Source organism: Polypterus senegalus, chromosome 2 (genome assembly GCF_016835505.1).
Source record: "Polypterus senegalus isolate Bchr_013 chromosome 2, ASM1683550v1, whole genome shotgun sequence".
Classification (NCBI taxonomy): domain Eukaryota; kingdom Metazoa; phylum Chordata; class Cladistia; order Polypteriformes; family Polypteridae; genus Polypterus; species Polypterus senegalus.
In genome coordinates, this window is record NC_053155.1 from 134,683,483 (window position 1) to 134,705,286 (window position 21,804).

The 21,804-nt window shown below is 37.4% G+C and overlaps 1 protein-coding gene across 3 annotated transcripts in view; it reads right to left on the reverse strand.

The window, feature by feature from the left end:
* rasa3 (RAS p21 protein activator 3) overlaps window positions 1-21,804 on the reverse strand; it is a 290,025-nt gene that overhangs the window by 33,855 nt on the left and 234,366 nt on the right. For all 3 annotated transcript variants that reach the window (XM_039744665.1, XM_039744666.1, XM_039744667.1), the window contains exons 12-18: window positions 19,631-19,745; window positions 15,408-15,482; window positions 13,948-14,071; window positions 11,726-11,832; window positions 7,094-7,171; window positions 3,609-3,686; window positions 3,005-3,078 (exon numbers count right to left, since the gene is read on the reverse strand). In XM_039744665.1, the coding sequence (XP_039600599.1) occupies window positions 3,005-3,078; window positions 3,609-3,686; window positions 7,094-7,171; window positions 11,726-11,832; window positions 13,948-14,071; window positions 15,408-15,482; window positions 19,631-19,745 (651 nt within the window). The remainder of the gene's footprint in view (window positions 1-3,004; window positions 3,079-3,608; window positions 3,687-7,093; window positions 7,172-11,725; window positions 11,833-13,947; window positions 14,072-15,407; window positions 15,483-19,630; window positions 19,746-21,804) is intronic.

Below are 21,804 nucleotides of genomic sequence, written 5' to 3' on the forward strand. Positions count from 1 at the left end.
TGGAGTCCGGTTCTTCAGCCCTGTTGGGTGCCGTGGGTGCCGCCAGGGGGAGCTCACCAAGAACCAGGGGGATATTATGGTGACGTTAACCCGGAAGTACTTAGGAGTCAGGAGGACGGAAACCTGCAGTACTTCCGGGACAACTGAAAAAGGCGTTTGACCCGGAGAGGGAATACTTCCGGGTCAGAGACTTTAAAAAGACTGTGGGAAACACCAGCAGATGGAGCCGGGGTTGGGTGGTAGAGGATGGAGCTGCTGGAGTGGAGGATTGTGTTTATTGATTATTGATTGGAGAATTGTTAATTGAGGAGTGCGCGGTGCTTTGGGCACTATTATTGAAGATAATAATAAAAGAATCTTCTTTGTGCTTTTACAAGTGTGTCTGGGACGTCTGTCTGGTGGGTTCAACGGGGCAACAGTGACCCCTAGCATCCACAATATATATATTATAAATTTATTATAAATTCTTTTTGTTTTCATTATTATGTTATATCAGCCTGTGAGAAACTATTTCTTAGGCTTTCCCAGGTGAAATGCTGAGAAAGTTATTTGTTTCATGACATTTTAAGTAAAAAGAACAAAGTTTCTAAACTGATTAATTTATTATACGAAAACTATATTATCCTAAATTTATAAAATGTGCCACCACAACCCTATAAAAACTGGAGCACCACAATCAGTAATCTGGTGAAACCTGGGGCTTTTGAATTGCAGCCCTTTGTAGCTTTCCACCCTCCAAACTTCATGTTTTGGAAAAACTGAGAGAAGATAATGGCCAACACACTGAGAGTATCTCAGAAAATAGAAAGAGAGGGAGAATGTGTCCTAACAGCTGCAGTTGTGCTCATCTCTGTTGACTTCCATCAGGGTTTTCCTAGCACAGCCTTAAGTGGATGGTAATGTTGAGTTAAGGATAAAACTATTATTTGTGTTGTGTTTTTTTGTTGCTGTTTTGCCATCATTGTGGCTCACAGACAGTGCATTTCCCAACATTGAAGCTTGCCTATTTATGGAGCTAACACTCCTAAATACAGTAAAAGATTTATATTCTGCATTTTTTAGGGATTTAGCAACATGAGTAAGATCTGTTGAGAGGTAGTCTAACACCTAACAGGTTATGTTAATAAATTACACATACAATGTTGTAAAATGGGTGGCAAGGTGGCGCTGTGGGTAGTGCTGCTGCCTCACAGTTAGGAGACCCGGGTTCGCTTCCCGGGTCCTCCCTGCGTGGAGTCTGCATGTTCTCCCCGTGTCTGCAGGGGTTTCCTCTGGGTACTCCGGTTTCCTCCCACAGTCCAAAGACATTTGGATCCTAAATTGTCCCTAGTGTGTGCTTGGGGTGTGTGTGTGCCCTGCGGTGGGCTGGCACCCTGCCTGGGATTTATTCCCTGCCTTGTGCCCTATGATGGCTGGGATTGGCTCCAGCAAACCCCCGTGACCCTGTAGTTAGGATATAGTGGGATGGATGTTGTAAAATAGTATTGAACAGTTATTTCCAAATTGGCATACATGCCTCCAATGTGTTAGGTATACATATTTTTAACATTCAAATATGAGAAATCAACAGAAGTCCATTTAAATCTAAATATTTGGGCAACAGTGGATAAAACACCATTTCATCAAGACATAAGACATATTTTCAGATTTTGGTGGTCAGGGCAGACTATTCATATGACTCGAATGTGTCTCATGTCTGAGATGGAAAAGAAAAAAATAACAATAAATGCAGATTTCATATATATTAAAATATAGAGACAAGGTAACCCTTTGTTAAAATTCACATTTGAATAGTGGGGAGCACTCCCACATTTATTGTGTTATATATCATTTAATGTATTGTTGCTATGAGATTGCTGTGGTTACTGAATTTATACTTATTGAACTGATTTTGGTAGTGTTAGATTATGTTTTAATTTTAACACATGTACATATAATAAGGCAGTGTATCCAGAATGCAGCTGGCTGATTGGTACATCCTATTGCTCAGCATTACAATTTCTTCTGGTTGTGGCTAGGATGAATTTCAAAATTATTTTCTTGTCTACATGAATCTGTTACTCAACACCTCTGGTCTCTCCAAGCATACCCAGAAGAAGTCTTATTTTTGCTTCAGCCAGTCTCCTGACTGTCTCTTCTAAAAATAGGTGATGTTTCATAGCTTTTACAAAATATCTTAGGATGTCTTGACTTTCCACCCCTCTATTTCTTTTCCTGGATATTTGCAAGTATACTTCCCAATCAACCTTCGTTCTGCTTTGCTCCTCTTTTCATCTATTCTTGAGACTAACTATAGCATTACATTTTCTAATCACTCAAACTTTATCTATAATGATTTGTTTCTGTAAGCTGCTTTGCTTAAAAAAACGCTGCAAAAGTGATAATAATAATAATAATCTATTTGAGAATATCCACTCATCCATTAATAAACACACTTATTCCAGTTCAGGAGCGTTGTGCCTTTAGTTGATATTGGTATAAACAAAGGTTTTTAGTCATATAAATACTTTCTTTTAAAATCTGAAGTGTTGTACTCACTTCTCTTCAGCCATTTACAGCATTTATTTTTAGGTATGGCATTTAGGTGCAATAATGCCAGAAAATCATTAGTGTATAAGGGGTTAACTGTTTTACTTCTTTTAAATTTATTGATTGCTATCAAAGATACATCACTTGGGGATGATTAATATCCTCTTGTAAAGAATGCATACATTTTTGATTTAAAAAAAACAGGCTAACTAAAGGATATAGTTCATTGTGAACACTGGAGCTGGAGTGAATTAGCTAAATGCCACTGAAGCCTGAGCTGCACAGAAATTCAAAAATAACAGCTGTTTTTTCACCAGCTAAATGCAGTCTACTTGTGATGAACATTCTCTGCATCTGTGAAATCTGAACATATGGCTGACACTAGTCCATTTGTGTTTGTGGGTCACTTGTAGTCCTGCAAGCTGCAGCCAGCTGGCATGACAGCAAACAGAAAATGGAGGAATGAATGACTCACCCTTCCTTGAGCATTATGGGAGTTTCAATGCTTTTGTGATCCCTTCTTCCAGATGATGAAATTAAGTCCAAGAACTGTTTGATGCAAAATATTCAGGGGAAAAAATGTAAGCATGAGTGCAAAACATACTAGTAACATTTGATATCATCAGCTGATTGAAAAGCAAATTTAATTCTCAACAACTGCTGCAATGTATCAATCAATAACTAATTTACAATCAACATTTACAAACAGCGCTGAATATTTCAAAACATTTAGTATTTAATGTTTGCTGATTGTTATATCCAAAATGACTTGTAAGTACAATATATAATAATGATGTAAGTAATAATATAATATTACAAAAACTGGAAGGAACTTGCATGGGATCACACTGGGAGTGAGGCAGTTAAGCTCTGCTGTCTCTGGACCATACTGCTTGAATATCCATTGCTATATTTTAATCAGATACCTTGCATGCAAGAGTGACTGTGGTCAAAGCTGCACAGGATAATTTAAGAATCTGTCAAAGCAGTGGTCTTTATTCATATTCCAGTTTCCTTTTGACACAAGAGTCCTAAAAGGCAAAAATGTTAAAACATCAGCACTTGGTACCCACACTCACATTTTTCACAGCATCTGCATACTTCTGCTCATTGAAGTTGTCATAGAAAGAAGCCATGAAAGACTCCTTAAAACTAGCCTGAAAAAGAAAACAGAAAAATCAAATTGTGCTCATGTAACACATTACAAATTTATCCAGGGGTGCTACTTCAATATTGAGATTCCCAAAGAAGTAAATATTTGGGACCATTTAGGTGTTCTAATGACGAGGTGTTACATAAATTGAATAAGAAGAAAACTATAATATGTTGGACACACAAAAAGACATGAAAACTACATTGTACAAGATAATACAATATGTCATTGAAGGGAAATGTGCAAGAAGAAGGAGAAGAGCATCCCGGATGAGTAATACAGTATAAAAAATTGGACTTTTCATAGAACAACTGATACACAAAGTGATAAACAGATATACCATGCTATTGGACAGAGAGGTATTTTAAAATTATTAAAGGACACTTACTACAAATGCATCATTTTATTTGACCCTCAGTACATGAATCAAAATTCCATCTATGATCAATCAGTTGGAATGAATATATTTTGGATATGTCATGACTGTAGATGATCAGCTTTTTTGATCAAAAAGACAAAGCAAGAATCCCTCATTTTATTTACTATTTTAATTTTCTTCCTTTTGTTTGTACTTTTACATTTTGTATTGTCAACTGACTCAGTTGAATACTGTTGTCATGTTTTTTTGCTTTTAAAAAAGTCACTGATGATTTTTTGAAAACCTAAATATCTGGTCAGTATTTCAAAAGAAAAGAGTTATGACCTGAAATTTTTATTTTTTTCTGTTCTTCTCCTGTGTCTCTTTTGGTCAACATTGCTCCCTTTTGGTGGTCTTGATATATGTATAATTTGTCTATATTCTTTAGAAATATATTTGAAATGTATTTAAAAATGTTAATATTATTTAACATCTTACCCCAGTGCTGTTATTATTTATTATGGGTTATTATTTATTTTGGGTGTTGCCATTTTGTGGATTATTTTGTTTTCAGAAGCTATGATTCTGTTCTTCTGAGACAGGGAGTGTGTTTCTTTATCTTGAAATTTTTGTACTAGCCTTTGGTAACAACTTTTGAAAGATATTCCTGCAATAAACGTTTACTGGGTAAAAAAAATAAGGGCACACTTAATCATCACAATCTAACACCAAGTCAATTAAGCTTTAGGGATATCAACCTGTCCAGTTAGGAAGCAAACACAATTGTGAATCAACGTCACCTGCTTTGGTGCAAATGAATGTGACAACAGGTGCACTGGAGAAGCAACAGTAAGGCACTCCCCAAAAAGGGAATGGTGTGGCAGTTGGTGGACACAGACAAATGCTCTTTCCTTATCCTTCCTGACTGATTCTTTTTTAGTTTTGCATTTTGTTAATGTCCTTGTCACTATTGATAACATGAGGCGTTACTTGTAGCCGATTCAGGTTGCACAGGTAGTCCAGCTCCTCCAGGATGGACATCCATACAGATAGGCACAAGAAGGTTTGCTGTATCTACCATCACAGTTTCAAGAGAATAGAGGAGATACCAGAACATAGGCCATTATACAAGGAGGGCTGGACAGGGTGGGAGAAGGGTATCAACCCAGCATCAGGACTGGTATCTGCTCCTTTGTGCAAGGAAGAACAGGAGGAGCACTGCCAGACCCCTACAAAATGACCTCCAGGTGGTTACTGGTGTGCATGTTTCTGAAGAAACTGACAGAAACAGACTCCATGAGGGCCCAATGTCCTCTAGTGGCACCCGTGGTTAAAGCCTATCATCATGCAGCTCAATTGGCATTCGTCAGAGAATATACAATTGGCAATTTTGACATTGGCGCCCTGTTCTATTCACAGATAAGAGTAGGTTCACACTGGGCACATGTGACAGACATGAAAGAGTCTGGAGATGCTGTGGTGACCATTATGCAGCCTACAACATCATGCAGCATGACCGGTTTGGCGGTGGGTCAGTGATGGTCAGGGGAGGTATACCTCCACATGCTAGGCTACTGTACCCTGGCTGCTGTTAGGTACCATGATTAAATCCTCAGACCATTGTCAGACCACTTTACGCTAGTTTAGTAGTCCCTAGGTTCCTAATGGTGCAGGACAATTCCCACCCTCATGTGGCCAGAGTGCGTAGGCAGTTCCTGGATGACAAAGGCATTGATGCCATTGACTGGCCTGAACGTTCCCCAGACCTGAATCCAATTGAGAACCTCTGGGACGTCATCCATTGCCACCAAGTAGTGTCACAGACTGTCTTGGCGTTCACTGATGCCTGGATCCATGTTCGGGAGGAGATCGCCCAAGACACCATCCACAGTCACATCAGGAGCATCCCAAACATTGTCTGAAGCGCATACATGCACGTGGGGGCCATATACAATACTAAGTCGCATTACTGTTGCCATGATGAAATTTATCCAAGTTAGATCAGCCTGTGATTTCAGTTTTTGACTTTGATTTTCATTGTGATGTTGAATCCATCCCTCAATGGGTTTCTGATTTTGGTTTCTATTGACTGATGTTACATCATTTAGTTCTTAACAAATTACACAGTATTATTCAGTAAAAATTTTCAACTTGAATATTTCGTTCATTGAGATCCCATGTGTAATTTTTGAGATCCAATGTGTGATTTAAATGTGCCCTTAATTTATTTGAGCAGTTTATATTATAGAAAGTAGGTTTGAGAATGAGATTAAATAACTATTGAGGAAAAATGTAACTCCATGCAATCCACTGTACTGAATTTTCACAGGAAAGCAGCTTACAATCTGACTGTTGTTTTTGGAAGTGCAAGGGCTATGAAAAAGAGAATTTACTTGACTGTAGTGACTTGGCGAAGCTATGAAACAATATGGCAAGGTGCAGCATAGAGTAACTGCTGTGAGGAGGTGTTACATCCCTGTGAGTGCAACCATTTATACAGTATTAATGTTGAATTGCTCTGTCTGAGAGATTGCAGAATAAAACTCAGTTAAGATAAAATGTTGATGAAAGTTGTTAGAGAGGAGGACAAAGGACTTGTTAACACTGCCTTTCATCTATCCATCCAACCATTATCCAACCCACTATATCCTAACCACAGGGTCTCAGGGGGTCTGCTGGAGCCAATCCCAAGCAACACAGGGTGCAACGCAGGAAACAAACCCCGGGCAGGGTGCCAGCCCACCGCAGGGTACGCACACACACCCACACACCAAGCACACACTAGGGACTATTTAGAATCGCCAATGCACCTAACCTGCATGCCTTTGGACAGTGGGAGGAAACCGGAGTACCCGGAGGAAACCCACACAGACACGGGGAGAACATGCAAACTCCAAGCAGGGAGGACCTGGGAAGTGAACCCGGGTCTCCTAACTGTGAGGCAGCAGCACTACCCACGTGCTCCCTGCCTTTCACCTACTTCATGATCAATAAAAAAAGATTAACTGACTAGGTGAACTCTATAATATTTTTATCCTCACCAATTTACTTACAGATTTTGACTTTGACAAACTTCCAAGTGTCTGGATTGTCTTGGAGATGAGTGTTAAGGTGCGAGAGGTTTGTGGATCCTGCAAAATAAATCAATCAATAAATAAAATGAAACAATACCTGACTATAATACAACTGAGTTACACCTTTAAAACATATTCAATCTTTAAATACAATACAATACAATACATTTTATTTTTGTATAGCTCAAAATCACAAATAAAGGGACACAATGGGCTTTAACAGGCCCTGCCTCTTGACTGCACCCCAGCCTAGACTCTCTAAGAAGACAAGGAAAAACTTCCAAAAAACCCTAGTAGGGAAAAAATGGAAGAAACTTTGGGAAAGGCAGTTCAAAGAGAAACCCATTTCCAGGTAGGTTGGGCATGCAGCGGCTGTCAAAAAGAAGGGGGTGAATACAACACAAACAAAACAGTGACTGTGAAAAAATTCCTGCAGGTCTTCTTGATAACTTTCCACTCAATTATTGCTGCATGCTGTGTATTCCAGGATGACATGGTGATGTGTTCTGCTACCTGACCTGGGGCCTCATGTATAAACGGTGCATATGCACAAAAATGTTGCGTAAGGTTTCCATGCTCAAATTGTGGTGTATAAAACCTAAACTTGGTGTAAAGCCACGCACATTTCCACGGTAGCTCATACCCTGGCGTACGCAAGTTTTGCGCTTGGTTTTGCAGACTGGCGGCACCCAGCGTCAAAGCAGTGCTGCTGTTCCTGTGTGGTTACCCTTTCGTTTTTAGATCCACATCCCTGACGCGGCTTTATAAATACACTGAAATTAACCGCATATTGTTTATTAGTTTAATGCATCTGATTGTAATTAACCTGTAACAATATAAACAGTCCACAGAATGGTCAAACTATTCTAAATACAATAGCTGCTTTAGCGTTGTTACTCTCATTGCACCTTCTTCTTCTTCTTCTTTCAGCTGCTCCCGTCTTTTTCCATATTACTCTCATTGCACCACTCAGAGTATTTATATCACTGTATCTGAGTGGGGAATTACAGCTGTACAGCAGTGGTTCAGAAAGAGAATTATCAGTATACAGCATCTAACACACGCTGCCTAAGCCATGCTGTCTATTGAACTGCTGTCATACGGCAAATGCTTCAGAGCTTTTCCTGTACTGACCTTGCGGTATAGAAACAGTTTCATCCCAAGAACTATAAATGCACTCAATCAGTCCATCAAGTGCTCCTTGTAGAACTATTTGTACTTATAAGTACAATGACCTCACTGTAAACTTGCGATACAGTTATAATATTGCACAACCTGAGCCACTTTATAATGCGCATATTTACATATGATGACAATATCATTTTTAAGATGAAATGCAGAAAAATATGTTTATTACATTATACAGATAAAACTTTTAACTTAATTTAAATAATCTATATTGTTAATAATTAAACATGTGAGGACACGGTGCCACAGCACTAGCGAGGTTCACGGATTGTTCCTGCCTTGCGCTGTATTCTTGCTGGAACACTGGAAGGATAGATGGATAGAATAATTAAACACACGCTACGAAGATATTTCAATGTTCCTTAAATGTTTTGAAGAATTGGCATGCTAAGCTTACAGATGGCTTAACGTCAATTACAGAGCTGATTGTGTGGCGATTGAGTATTTGGAGAAAGAAAAGTAAGGACAGGAATTGGAGGTTAATACGTTTGAAAGAGACAGTATTGCTACAATAAAGTATTTCATCGAAGGTCGTGTAATGATTGACCTCCAAGGTTATTCCTGTTTTTATTTTATTTTATTGTAGAATCAACTCTTGGCAAGAGCCAGCAGGGCGGCTGTGCGGTGTATGCATACGAGAGCTGTTCTCATCCCTACCAACTTTGCCGTCACTTCCCCTACCTCTTCATATCTTAAATTATTCTTGAGGCAGATTGAAGACTTAAGTGCCTTAAAGTAAATGTACTAAGCAATTGCAACACAAACACTGATTTAATCAGTTTTAACGTGAAAAGATGCCAACGAAAAAAGACAAGAAGCGGGCCACTAGGGTGGAGAAAAAAAAGAGCTGTTCAGGAAGCAGCAAGCGCATCAACCTCTGAGCAAACTAATGCTAAACGTACAGAGAAAGTGTATGAAAACTATGAATGCTCAAGTCAAGTGTACTCATTGCACGTTATTGTGCAGTGTGTTGTTACTTTTCAATTATAATTATTGTGCAAAACTAGACCACACACAAGTCCCAGGTTCAAATAGGCTTATTTTATTAAGCAAAGTATGTTTAGATTGGCTGTTTTCCACATCCATATCCAAACAACAAAAATAACCAAAAAATTCAAGTGAAACATACACCTCAAAGGGAATACAAATGGACCAGAATCTCTAGATAAGAAAATATATTCTTAAAAGTCTACTTTGTAAATTATGGATCATCAGTCAATAACACCTTCAGGAACACTGCTGTGTAGTGTTGATGAAAAAAAAATCATCTTTGTAGTTAGTGGTTGGCATCCCTTTCCATTGTTGTTATCATTATTGATGTGTTACATATACATTGTTTACAGAGCACTAATAACACAGTAGTATGATCTCGGTGGCTGTCTAGGACCTCCTTCTAGTTCTATTAGGTAGTCATATGTGAGAATGTTAACACAGATAAAAGATTGTGATATGCGCTTTAATACTGCAATTATAACAGAAGCAATAGCAATTGACGAAAAGAATTCATAATTAATTGCAGAATTATGGTATTTGAGGGTTCCTCTAGAGTGCCCCTTTCTCTTGCACATCGTCATCTCATAACAGGCTTAATTTTTGAGTTTGGTATTTTTCCGTCCAGCCATTTTAGTTCACAGACAGATACACACTCATCATCATTTTTTTCAGAATCAAGGGACCCTAAAACATAGAGATCCATTGAAAACCAGAGATTGAAATTTTTGACGAATCTAAAGCTTTCATTCCTCCACCATAGACGATAGGTTATGGTGGGGGAGGGGTGCAATGCAAAAAGCACTGCAACTCTGAGTAGCACAACATATAAGACATGTGAAATATTTAGCCTTGAAATGCTGTTATATAGTATAGATGAAGTCTAGAATACTCTAAACGTTACTTTTCAGCAGTTTCTGTTTCTCTGCCAATACATGTGACTATATTAGCAGTTTCGTGATGTGATCCACAACATCTCAATGACACACTGCTTGTCCTGGAAGGTATATTCTCTATAGATAAAGAAAAGTGTGTTATTATGGTTCACTTTTTTTTTACAAAATCTCTTTATATATGCACAGGACGTAACAGGATTCTGAATCTCATCAAGTGAATGGTAGGTCCTACACTGCAATTTGATATACCCTAGTAGGTTGTGAGATTGCTGTATTTATTTTATAAAACACGGAGGATGAGTGGACATTATGAAAAGGAATACATTGTATAAAAAATAGGGACTGAGATGTGAGGCAGAAGAAATAAACACGGTTATCACTGTTCTGTCCTTACAGAAACATTTGTATTTTTAGAGAATGTAAAAGTTTGTTATCATACAGTATGTGTAATTTTTTAACACTTTCTTTGCAAATGGGAATGCTAATGTCCTATGTCACACACGTGCACATGGAGGACAGCTGTTTACAGGCTCAAAAAGTGTTATTCGTCGGCCACATCGGGGCTTGGCATTCGCACCTAATCCTCTTTCCTCTTGTTCCTCTGCATTTTAGCTGAAGACCCTGCTTCTCAATGACATCACAACCGGTCCACCCACCATTGATGTCACTTCCAGCAACTCTTGGTGACGTCATTTCCAGTACCCAGAATCCATCTTACTGCCACATCAGTTCTTGTTCTGGCCGCCCTGACTCAACCGCTTCCTCTTCTCCTCCATATTTATAGCACAGAATCAACCTCTTAGTCAGTTCAATTTTGAACCCTGCTTCAGTAAAGATGTGTTTCTTTTATTTTGCTTATTTTTCTGCATACGGGGTAGTTTCCCCAAACCTTTTTCTGTCTTCTGCTTATCTTTTACCACACTTAGCATTTACTAATAGGACAATTAAATGTTTATGTGTGTCTTGAACATTTCATCCTTAATATTTCTTAAATCCAAACTCTTTATAATTGTAATAAAAATATAGAGAGATTATATATCTGCTGACCACCTATTCTGAACTTATCTTTGCCCAGATGAGGAATGTGAATCTGTTTCGAATGTTAAGAAGCACAATTTAAATAGAGAAGTGATTTTTGCACGTGAGAAAGAGTGGAGGGGATGGTTACATGAAGTACTGAATATGCCTTTTTCCTGAAGACCATGACAAGTTTCTCACTTATTTGAAAAGAAAGCCCCCTAAAATGTTGTAGTAGGCAGCACAGCATATAGACATAAGACAAAATGAGCATGCATCCAACTATTGTCTTTGTTAAAGTAATCAAGTTATAGGATTGTGTTGCAGCATGTCCTAGGGAAGAAACAAACACTTAACTGTGTGCCGGTCAATCACAGAGCACACAACCACAATTGCTCATACCCAGTCAATTTATAGGTCTTTAATTAGCCGAATGTGTATGTTTTTGGCATATAGGCCATAATACAGTTCCAAATTACTGTGGTAAAAATTTAACTGGAAAATAAAAAGTAATGCTTACTGGGTGGTGAGGACGTAGATGGAAAAGGTTTGGTGACAGGATAGCTGGAGCAAAAAATCTCAGAAAGATGAAACTGCTAACAGCAGTGTACCGCACATCTTGATCAACTGAAAGAAATTTACACAACCGTAAAAAAAAAAAGCTTCATACCATCCCAAACAAGCCACCCCAATATAGGTATCCAGTCTAACACAGCCATTACTTTTTGTATATGTGTTGCTTCAATACAATCTCCTCTGCAATATTTGTGTTGCATGGCAGTTTAAGCAATAAAAAAGGTTACTTTATTAAAAATAAAAAAACAACATTACCAGAACCGGTCGCCTTTTGGTTTAGGTTCCCAGTAAACACTCAGCACAATTCAAAGTTACAGTGAAGAACAGAGTAGTTTGGCAAATCAGCCTACTGCAGGTAGCACCAATATACTGTAACTAGTGTGCCTGTGAAAAACATTTCTGCACCAACAAGCTTTGAAAATGTATAAGATACACTAGTGTTCACCCAGAAATGTTCATGTTTGATAGAAACATATACCTTTTTTATAAAGATACCATTAAATTGATTTAAAAATACAGCCAAGGTATTACTAGTGTTGAAAATGGCTATTACTGCTGGAAATGAATGACTTTTAATTTATTATTGTCTTATATAATACGCTACCGTGGCTGTTCGTTTGTCTGTCCAGGATTTTAAATCACCTGTAGCTTGCAAACCGTTTGACCTGTTGACCTGAAATTTGGTACACATATACTACATGATAACTACTATCCACTTTCGGGGTGACGATTGGCCTCTAAGGTTATTTTATTTTATTGTAGAATCAACTCTTGGCAGCGGCCAGCAGGGCAGCCATGCAGCGCATGCGTACAGGCGCCATTCTCATTCCTATCACCTGCGCCGTCACTTCCCCTACTTCTTCATATCTTAAATCATTCTTGTGGCAGATTGAAGACTTAAGTGCCAGCTTACGTGAAAAATTAAAGAAAACGTTGTAAGTAATTGTAACATGAACACTGACTTTTTTAAAATATTTTTTTTATAATTTCATTGATTTTATTGTAATCATTCCATACAAAATTTTACAAAAGTAGGATTGAAAACAAATCAACCCCCACCCCTGAGAAAGAGAGCATGGCCAACAGAGTAAATCTTAAAGCTGGTAAAAATAAGTAAATCGATGAGTTTAATAAGTGGATAAAGATAAATAGAGAAGAAAAGGAAATGGGGAGAATCTGCTTCCTCAGTTCTTTAAGAGCTTAATTTAAAATGTTATTGATTACATCCTGCCAGGTTTTGAAAACGTTCTGCACAGATCCTCTAAGTGAGAATTTGATTTTTTCCAATTTCAAACAGTATAAAATATCAGTTTAAAGATAATGTACTAAGTAATTGCAACACAAATACTGACAATCAGTTTTAACGTGAAAAGATGCCAACAAAAGAAGAGAAGAAGAGGGCTGTTAGGGTGGAGAAAAGAAGAGCTGCTCAGGAAGTAGCAAGCACATCAACCTCTGAGCAAACGAATGCTAAACATACAGAGAAAGAGTATGAAAACTATGAATGCTCAAATCAAGTATATTAACTGCACATTATAGTGCAGTGCACCATTACTGGTTTACATATGACTATAAACCCCATTTTCAGCTATCAGTACAACCCAAGGAAAACCAATATGTTTGCTTTATTGAACAGAATAACAGATTTTAATGGTGCTAAAGCGATTACAGTACAAACATTACATAGCATTTAAACATAACAAATTAAGGATGAGCTAATAGAGTTTACCTTTAGGACAATGAAGGTAGAAATAGCTATTATCATCAATACTAATGTCTTGACTGTATTTTTAAATCAACTTAAATGTATCTTGAAAAAAGTAGCAATTTCTGTAAAAAGCAATTTCTTGGTAATTCCAAACTATTTTCAAAGAATATATACAGTAAATGCTTGTATAGTATTTTGTATTTTTCTTTTTAGTGTGTGTGTGTATTTTATGAATTCATCATGATATCCTAAATCATTCAAGTCAAATAATATTGGAAAAGAAAATGAATGAGCAGATGCAATTTTCAGTACATGTACTGTACTAAGAAAACATTCCTGTTTAACTCTTTGACCAGCAGATGGCAGCCTAGACCACAAATACATTTGCCTACCTTTCCAATGGCCTACTATTTTTCCAAACTCATTATAAAAAGATGAAGTTGATGGTCCTCATGTACCTTGAAAGCGTTTGGCAGCTGATTCTCTCAATGAGAAAAAAATGTCACACATCACAGTTGGACAACTAACTCCAGATTTAGTGATTACAGTGAAAATTCGATCAACATATTGCCTCAAGTTTTCCTAGAATGGATGAAACAAAAATAATCAGGCCCTACAAAATATACCAAATCCTTGCTGAAAATATGCATACATGTGATTAAAATTAATTTTAAACTAAATACAGACCCAGAGTGCTATAACAAATTCGCAAGTTCACACATCTTCTTTCTGAATGCTTGTCATCCAGTACATGGGAATGACTGGAGGATAAAGGCAATCAAAGCAGCAATGAGCACAAGGCATAATGAACCAAATCTCGATGGGGAGCTAGTCAATTACTAACCACAGTCACATACATAAGTATAGTTTTATATGTCTGGAGTGTAGGATGGAATGAACTGCCTAGAGAAAATCCATATTAGCAAAGAATGAATAAGCTTACACTGGTAGTCACTAATTCAGAAAAGTGAATCTATGTGGCAGCTATGAGACACTCACAATCACTTTAATCTTACTGGCATCATTATGTTTTCATTAAAAGCTTAATAATGGGGTAAAAAGCATTGTATCACTAATATTGCATTTTCCCTAAATTAAGTCAATGTGGTTTCATAAGGTTCACAGAGTCCCAAATGAAGTGAACATTATTGACAACACACAGTTTGCTATTGTAAAGATTGTGGTGAGGATGCTCTCTAAATTCAGGCCTCACTTTTGGAGTTTTAGTTACACAGCGACAAAAAGAAATCAAAAAATAGTGAGCAGCAGATACTAAACTATGTTGAAATGTAACGCTACCATGAGGTAATTTCTACCTAATAGACAGAAATGAATATAGAAGACATGATCAGGTGTAAAGCAAAAAGTTTTAAAAAATCAAGTAGAATTGGTCAACATTTGTGCTAAACATGGAACTGGATAGTGACAATGTGTTGCTTATTGGTCAGACATGCAAGTAAGAAGTTCACATAACAAACACAGTTTCAGTAGTCAAAGAACATGCAGTTAAAAAAAGTAAAGAGTCCAGAAATTACAATGAGCTTATTTAAATATAACAGAAATTAAAACAAAGACAAATTTTCTATGGGAGTCTGAAGAGTAACAGCAGTTGTCAAGCAATGGCATGATGGAGATAAGAAGGAGGGAGACTTAGAGTAACAGAATAACGGTGGTAGGGAAAGAAAGTTGAACATGGGAATGATAGGTAGTCATGCACATCCTATAACTAAAATGTATTATTTAGAGAAAAGATTGTGTTTGTAATTTGTTTTCTTCTGTATTCTATTGACTTTGTGTAGAGGCTTTTACTTTCCAATTGCTATATTCTTTGAAACTGCCTTGGTAAAACAGAATAGCTAAGGGTAAGCCCATTAAAACACAATACTTCATTCAATATCAGTTGCTAGGTGGCACATACCTTGTTAGTATCGAAGTTTTCAGATTCTTTCAATTTTACTGGGTCTATCTCACAAGGTTTATGGTCATCACAAATCTAAATTCAAAAGAAAATATTGTTAAAATAGTTACATCAGTCTGGCAGTGGTCACAAAATCTTGAACACTGAGTAGTACAGTCTCTCCTGTTCTAAGAAATAGCGTTATGTTGTTTTTGTATACCCTAAAGCAGGGGTGTCGAACTCCAGTCCTGGAGGGCCGCAGTGGCTGCAGGTTTTCATTTTAACCATCTTCTTAATTTGTGATCAGTTTTTAATTAACTTATTTAGCCTTAGCTTTAATTAGCTTGACTCAGGCAGGCCCCTTAGTTATTTTTTCCTTAATTAGCAGCCGGACAGTAATGAGACATAAAACAAGCAGGACATGACCAGCTCACCCGTACCCATCAAACAAAATCTGAAAATAAAGATAAAGGTCTCAGTAAGGTTGATCCCTCAGGTTACCAAAACATTTTAGGAGTTCTTAGAAAAAAACAGAATATCAACAGTTTTGGAAATGTCTTCTGTGGCAAAAAGAGAGCAGCAACATGCCATGGAATTGAATAACAGGTTTAATTAACAGCAAGAATCAGCTTCTCATTAAGGAACTGGTTGGAGTTTGAAGCCTCAATTTAGCTGGTCATCTGTTGGCTCGTTTCATGTCTCATTTCTGTTTGGCTGTCATTGAATGAAAAAAAATAATCAATTCAGAAGACTTCATCCTTAAAAACAGGGCTATTAAAATAGAGGGAAAAGTAGTTAATTAGCAGTGAAAACTGAACACTGATTAGGAAAAGGGTTAGAAAGAAAACTTGCACCCACTGCGGCCCTCCAGGCATGGAGTTTGACACCCGTGCCCTAAAGGGTATTTGAATGTTAATTGACATCTTCCAAAAAATCCTTTCACAGACATTTTAAATTTGGTGAAGTATATAAGGGTTAAGAACTGTTGTTTAGCTGACAGGAGGCAGGGGTCTTGTATGCTCTTTCTCCAATATATACCCCCTGCTGTTTTACATTATCCATCCATGTACTCATTTTACTAAATCTACTGCCTATGAAGGTGGATGATGTGGGTTCCTGATAGGGTTCTATAAATGGAGATGGCATGTTGAACTCTGGTGGTGATAAAAACTGAATTGGACAGATTGCCACTTTGAGCAAGTTTAAATTTTCTTGTTAGATTGAAATGTAATGTAATTGGTATGAATTAATTGGTAAATTTTATTCAAAATGAATTAATCTGAGGAAATGTTGAGAAGGTAATCAAAAATTAATGTACAAGATTAGCATAGAATGAGGAAACATTTTATTTAAATCTTGCTAAAACTTATTATTTTAATTTGGCTTTTTTGTAACAACTTTTCAGCTGTATTCCTAATAAACTACCTGTATACGGGCATAGAATTATCATATTCTTCAGGGATCTACTATTTGTACTAATTCCCACTATTCTCTGCTGTTTCTTTCTGGTTCTTCTGTGCTGGCGCTGGCAATCTGCACCACCACCACCTGACCAAGGCACCATGCAGCCACCTGGAATGTAGGTGGGGGTCTCAGCTGTTCACGAGACCAACCTCTTCAAATCTATCAAGTGATGCATGAAAAGTAAGAGGTTTGATTTAGGAATATTTATGTTAGGTAGAATGCCCTGTGCGGGTTGGGGAGACATTTTGGCCTTGAAACCCCTGTAGGTTTTGTTTTTATCTTCTGCAGCCTGTTTGTTTTGTTTTTTTCTGTCCTCCTGGCCAACTGACCTTACCTTGTTTTGTTGTTATTTATTCTTAAGTGTGTATTGCCTAATCTTAGCTTTTTCTCTGCTTGTAACATTCTTTTGTCATCTTGTAAAGCACTTTGAGCTATATTGTACTATTTAAATAGATGTTGTTATTGTTACTCATACCTGTTGCCACCAGTCTCACCAATGCCATGGACATGTTGCTAAATCTTTACTATTACTTAATGAGTTCACTTATAATAGTAACTAGTATTGATCAGCAAAATTCATTAAACTGTTTTTTGCAGTGAATTTGCTGGGTGTGTCCTTTACCCTGTACGCCATATATTTTCCTGAAAATTCACTTTTCTCCACAGCACCCTGTGATGCTTTGAGAGGCCAGTGGGACACCACAGAGCTGTAGAAGCCAATATTGGATAGGACAACCCCCTGAGTATATAACACTGATCTTAGAAGTGGGTAGTATACCAGATCAAAAGCTATAGCGGATACAATTCTTTCTCCGGTATAGATTTAATGAGGAGTGTTTTTGCAGAAAACTTGTGAATACATTTAAACACAAAATATGTGCACAGTAGGACACTGGAAATGTGGAAAAATAGTTGTGTCTTAAAGGTAATGTCTTATATGGACTTATATGGGACCTGTTTGTATTACATGAGCCTACACCTTTAATAGTATTTATTATCTAGAGTGCTGTAAAGCTGATACAAACAGGAAGGAGTGAAGTATCCACGTGCCTTAGTGTTGTGCTTTATTTAGTAGCACTAGCAGCGAGTGAGCAAGTGAGTCAGGGAAAAAAAAAACCTCTACATTTCAGTTTGTGAGAGGAGAGTAAATGCAATGGATGTGGCCAAGTCTTGGTGAATTCATGCTTCCTGCTCCTGTTGCCACTGTCTGCAAGACATTTTGCTGTTCTGATGTTTAATCCATGGCATGGTGGCACAGTAATTTGCATGGTTCTCTCACAACTCGGCTGACTATTTGGCCACAATAATCAGCCCAGCATAGTTGGCAAACGCTTCCCTAGACCTCAGAGACAGTGAAAAGATCATTGCACCATTATAATCCACTCAAAACTAATTAATTTTCTCCTTGTACATCAAATTCAATGCATTTCACTGAGTTCAGTGAAGTTCCTAAATACTTACGCAATTTTGCTAAAAAGGTGAAGCATGTTCAGTGGGGTTTGCACAATCCGACCAGTAATTATTTAGCATTTACACTGCTTGTGCGAAAAAGCTTGCAAAGAATCTGTATTAAAACTGTGTTATGAAAAGGTTGAGCTTATAGGTTTATTCCAGTGCCATTTGGCACAAAATGTGGGCAAACCCTAGATTGGATGGCAGACCACTGCAAGATAAATGCACATATTCACAATAGGCCAACTAAACCAATATGTCCATATTTTGAATATGAAAGGAAACCCAGAGTACCTGGAGGCAAAATTGACATAGACACAGAAAGGATACGTAAGCCTCACCCGGGTAGTGACCAAGCCAGGATTTGAACTCAGCAGCTGTGAAGAAGAAGTTTTAACCAGCACCTTACCATACTACGTGATTTCTACACAACAGTCTCATCATAACAATCACAAACCTGTTTATTTTGGAAGCACCGCTTGTAAGTCAAGAACCATTCCTAAATGGGGGGGTATTAACACAAATTAATTAAAAAATATATGAATAAAAAGGATCGATAATGCTTTATTGACAAGTATGATCTTAAAATGATTAATAAAGAATAATTTAATATTGCAATAAAGAAAGAATCCCACAACACACTGATACAGGCCTTTGCTAAATTGATTTAAATAAGACTATATTGTAAAAAAGAATTTCAGTAAATCAGAAAGACTGCAGCGTTGAGAGCATTTTGTGGCAGTGATCTAACACACTTGCCTTCAGCTCTTGTGGCCTATTTGCCCTCAGCTTTTTTGCCAAACACACTCTTGGCCAAATGCAATTACTCATGCACTTCAAATTTAATGCTTATAACCTTTAAAAGGATAAAGGTCTTCTTCCTTAATTAGCCCGATTATGGCATGCACATCCTGCAGCCCAGTCTTTAATTTTTGGCAGCATAGATAGATAGATAGATAGATAGATAGATAGATAGATAGATAGATAGATAGATTAGTCTTGCAACTAAACAGCTTTCCATATGCAGCACATTTAAGTATTGCAATGGATTTTCTAAAAAGTATACAACAAACAAGATGAATTTCTGAAGCTGGCGTCTTGCCTTAAGATCATCCACTTGTCATTTCCTGAACGAGATGCTTTTTTGAAATGAATTGAGGTAGTCAAGAAAATGAAAAGCACACAAAAGATAAACAAGAAATGCATACTCAGGCCTGTGGGAGTTTAGAGAAGTTCCTGTTTGTATTCAGCAGGTCAGCTATAAAGAACTGATGATAAAATTATAAGCCTTGCCCTGTCTACAAAAGTGCCTTACAAGTTGCACTCACCTCATCTATGATAGGCTTTAATGTAACTTGTAAATAATGCATCCCCGCCAGTTTCATTGTCTCATCAATGCACTTGGATGTTAGTGAATTTCCTCGAAAAATGGTGTTTGGATCTCTGAAAAGAAAAAAGAAAAAATAAAAGTTTCTTTGTAGCCACTGTGACTCTTTTATTTATGAATATAAAAGTTATTTTATGTTGGATGACAGCTGAACCTTGTTGAACCTGTCCTGTGAGAAATCCATGAACTATGCATAATTACAATATGTATTGTGGCAATCACAGAAGTTCATCAGGCATGAAATACTGATCAACAGAAACACAATGTCTTACACAATGGAAAATGTCTTATCTGACCTTCAGTCACTGTGCTGACCAACCATCCATAGCTGTGCACAGTAAAAACCATAAGCAGCATTTATATAGGAGCTTGAATAAATAGCCAAGCGCTATTAAGCTAATGGCCTGAATGTGCACAGGAAAACAGTTCCCTTTAGTTTCAGGCCCACTTTATAATTAATAGCTAGCTGAGCTTGAGCCACATGAATTAAAAAAAAATGATAACACATGGAGTTCTGTCTGGACAGCAAGTCGTGACTGTGGCAGATTTTGTCACTAGCCTACACTAGATAGTGAATGAGTCTACAAGCCAACAGACAGAAGTAAAGAATCTCACACTGGCAATTAGACAGAACTTTAGAATGTCTGGGTAAATAAGAGACAGCTGGGTGACCTGTAAGTAAAACATTTTCCCTGGTGGTGAATTCATCAAGGACGCTAGGGCATGTCAGAAGGACATATCAGAATGCAAATACAACTGCTGAAGGCCAGCCAGCAACTGGCCACATTGTTTTTCTACATGTCATAGGTGGTATCCTACAAACCTAAGCATACAGTATATACAGTAGATTAGCAGATGCCGTGGAATCCTTCCTCTTTAAAGTCTTGTCAAGGCTAAAGGGTGCAAAACACCAGTGTCCGAAAGAGGGTACTTTAATCTGATGGTAATATCATTTTAAAAGGCAGTCCATGATCTCAGAAGTGATTCCAGGGTTAGTCTTGTCCTTTCTAGTGGATATTAGATTGTAGAATGTATAGGTGGGCTGGGTAAAAGCTTAGTGTCGGAAGAGAGGTAGAACAGAGACAGACAAAGAGAGAAAGGTTAGAGATGAGAAGGATGGATGCTTCAGGGTATTTTAAAGCAAGATATGTCTCCAAACAATCCTGAACAATTAAGGCCAGCTAGGCTTTATTTTATGTTGTCTTTGTTATCCTTGATGTTTAGTGGCCTCCCAGCGATTATACCTTCATTATATGTTTAATCAATAAATGCACCATATTTGTCACTGTTGGACCTTACTAGAATTATTCTGAGTGTGAATGCTCTTCTGCTACTTTTAATGAATTCCAGTACATTATTTTAATTTGTTTTAACTTTTACCTTTTTTCACATGATCATGAAAGTTGATGCATAGCAGTTAACAAGGTTGAGAAAACAGATAATGCTTAGTTTCACTAAGAAGAAGGAGTAGGAAGAGTCAAATTCATGAAGAAAGCTGCTTGGGTAATAAAGCCATATAAGGATTTTTTACTTCAGTTCAAACAATGAAGTAATTTGAAGTAATTTTACAATACAGAGAATAAAAAACAAATCTTCAAGATACAATAATTCAGAATTCTACAAAGAATATGAAAAAAACTAACTGAAAAACTAAAGCAAAATTGTATAACCATAAGCTAGTCAATAGCTATAGCATCTTAAAGCCAAAAGACCATACAACTTACAAAGAATAATTTTCAGGAAGAGGTACAATGCTGTTGCAAAGAAAAAATGGCAACAAATGTGCTATTTAATCCTTGGATAACTGAAGTCATAGTGATTTCAGCATATATTTGTACTTTTGTTCACCTTATACAATTTATGGTATTAGAAATTTGTTAGTTCTCACATACTCCTTGGGGTCAAAGTACAGAGTCAGCCATTGTACAGCACCCCTAGTGCAATTGCAGCTTAAGGGTCTTGCTCAAGGGCCCAGCTAAATAGGATCTGTGTTGGCAGTAATAGGGATTTGAACTGACAACCTTCCGGATACCAGCACAGATCCTTAGCCTCAGAGACAACAACAGCTCCAACTAGCTGTTTCAATGAATGTATACTGTTATTTAAAACATATTC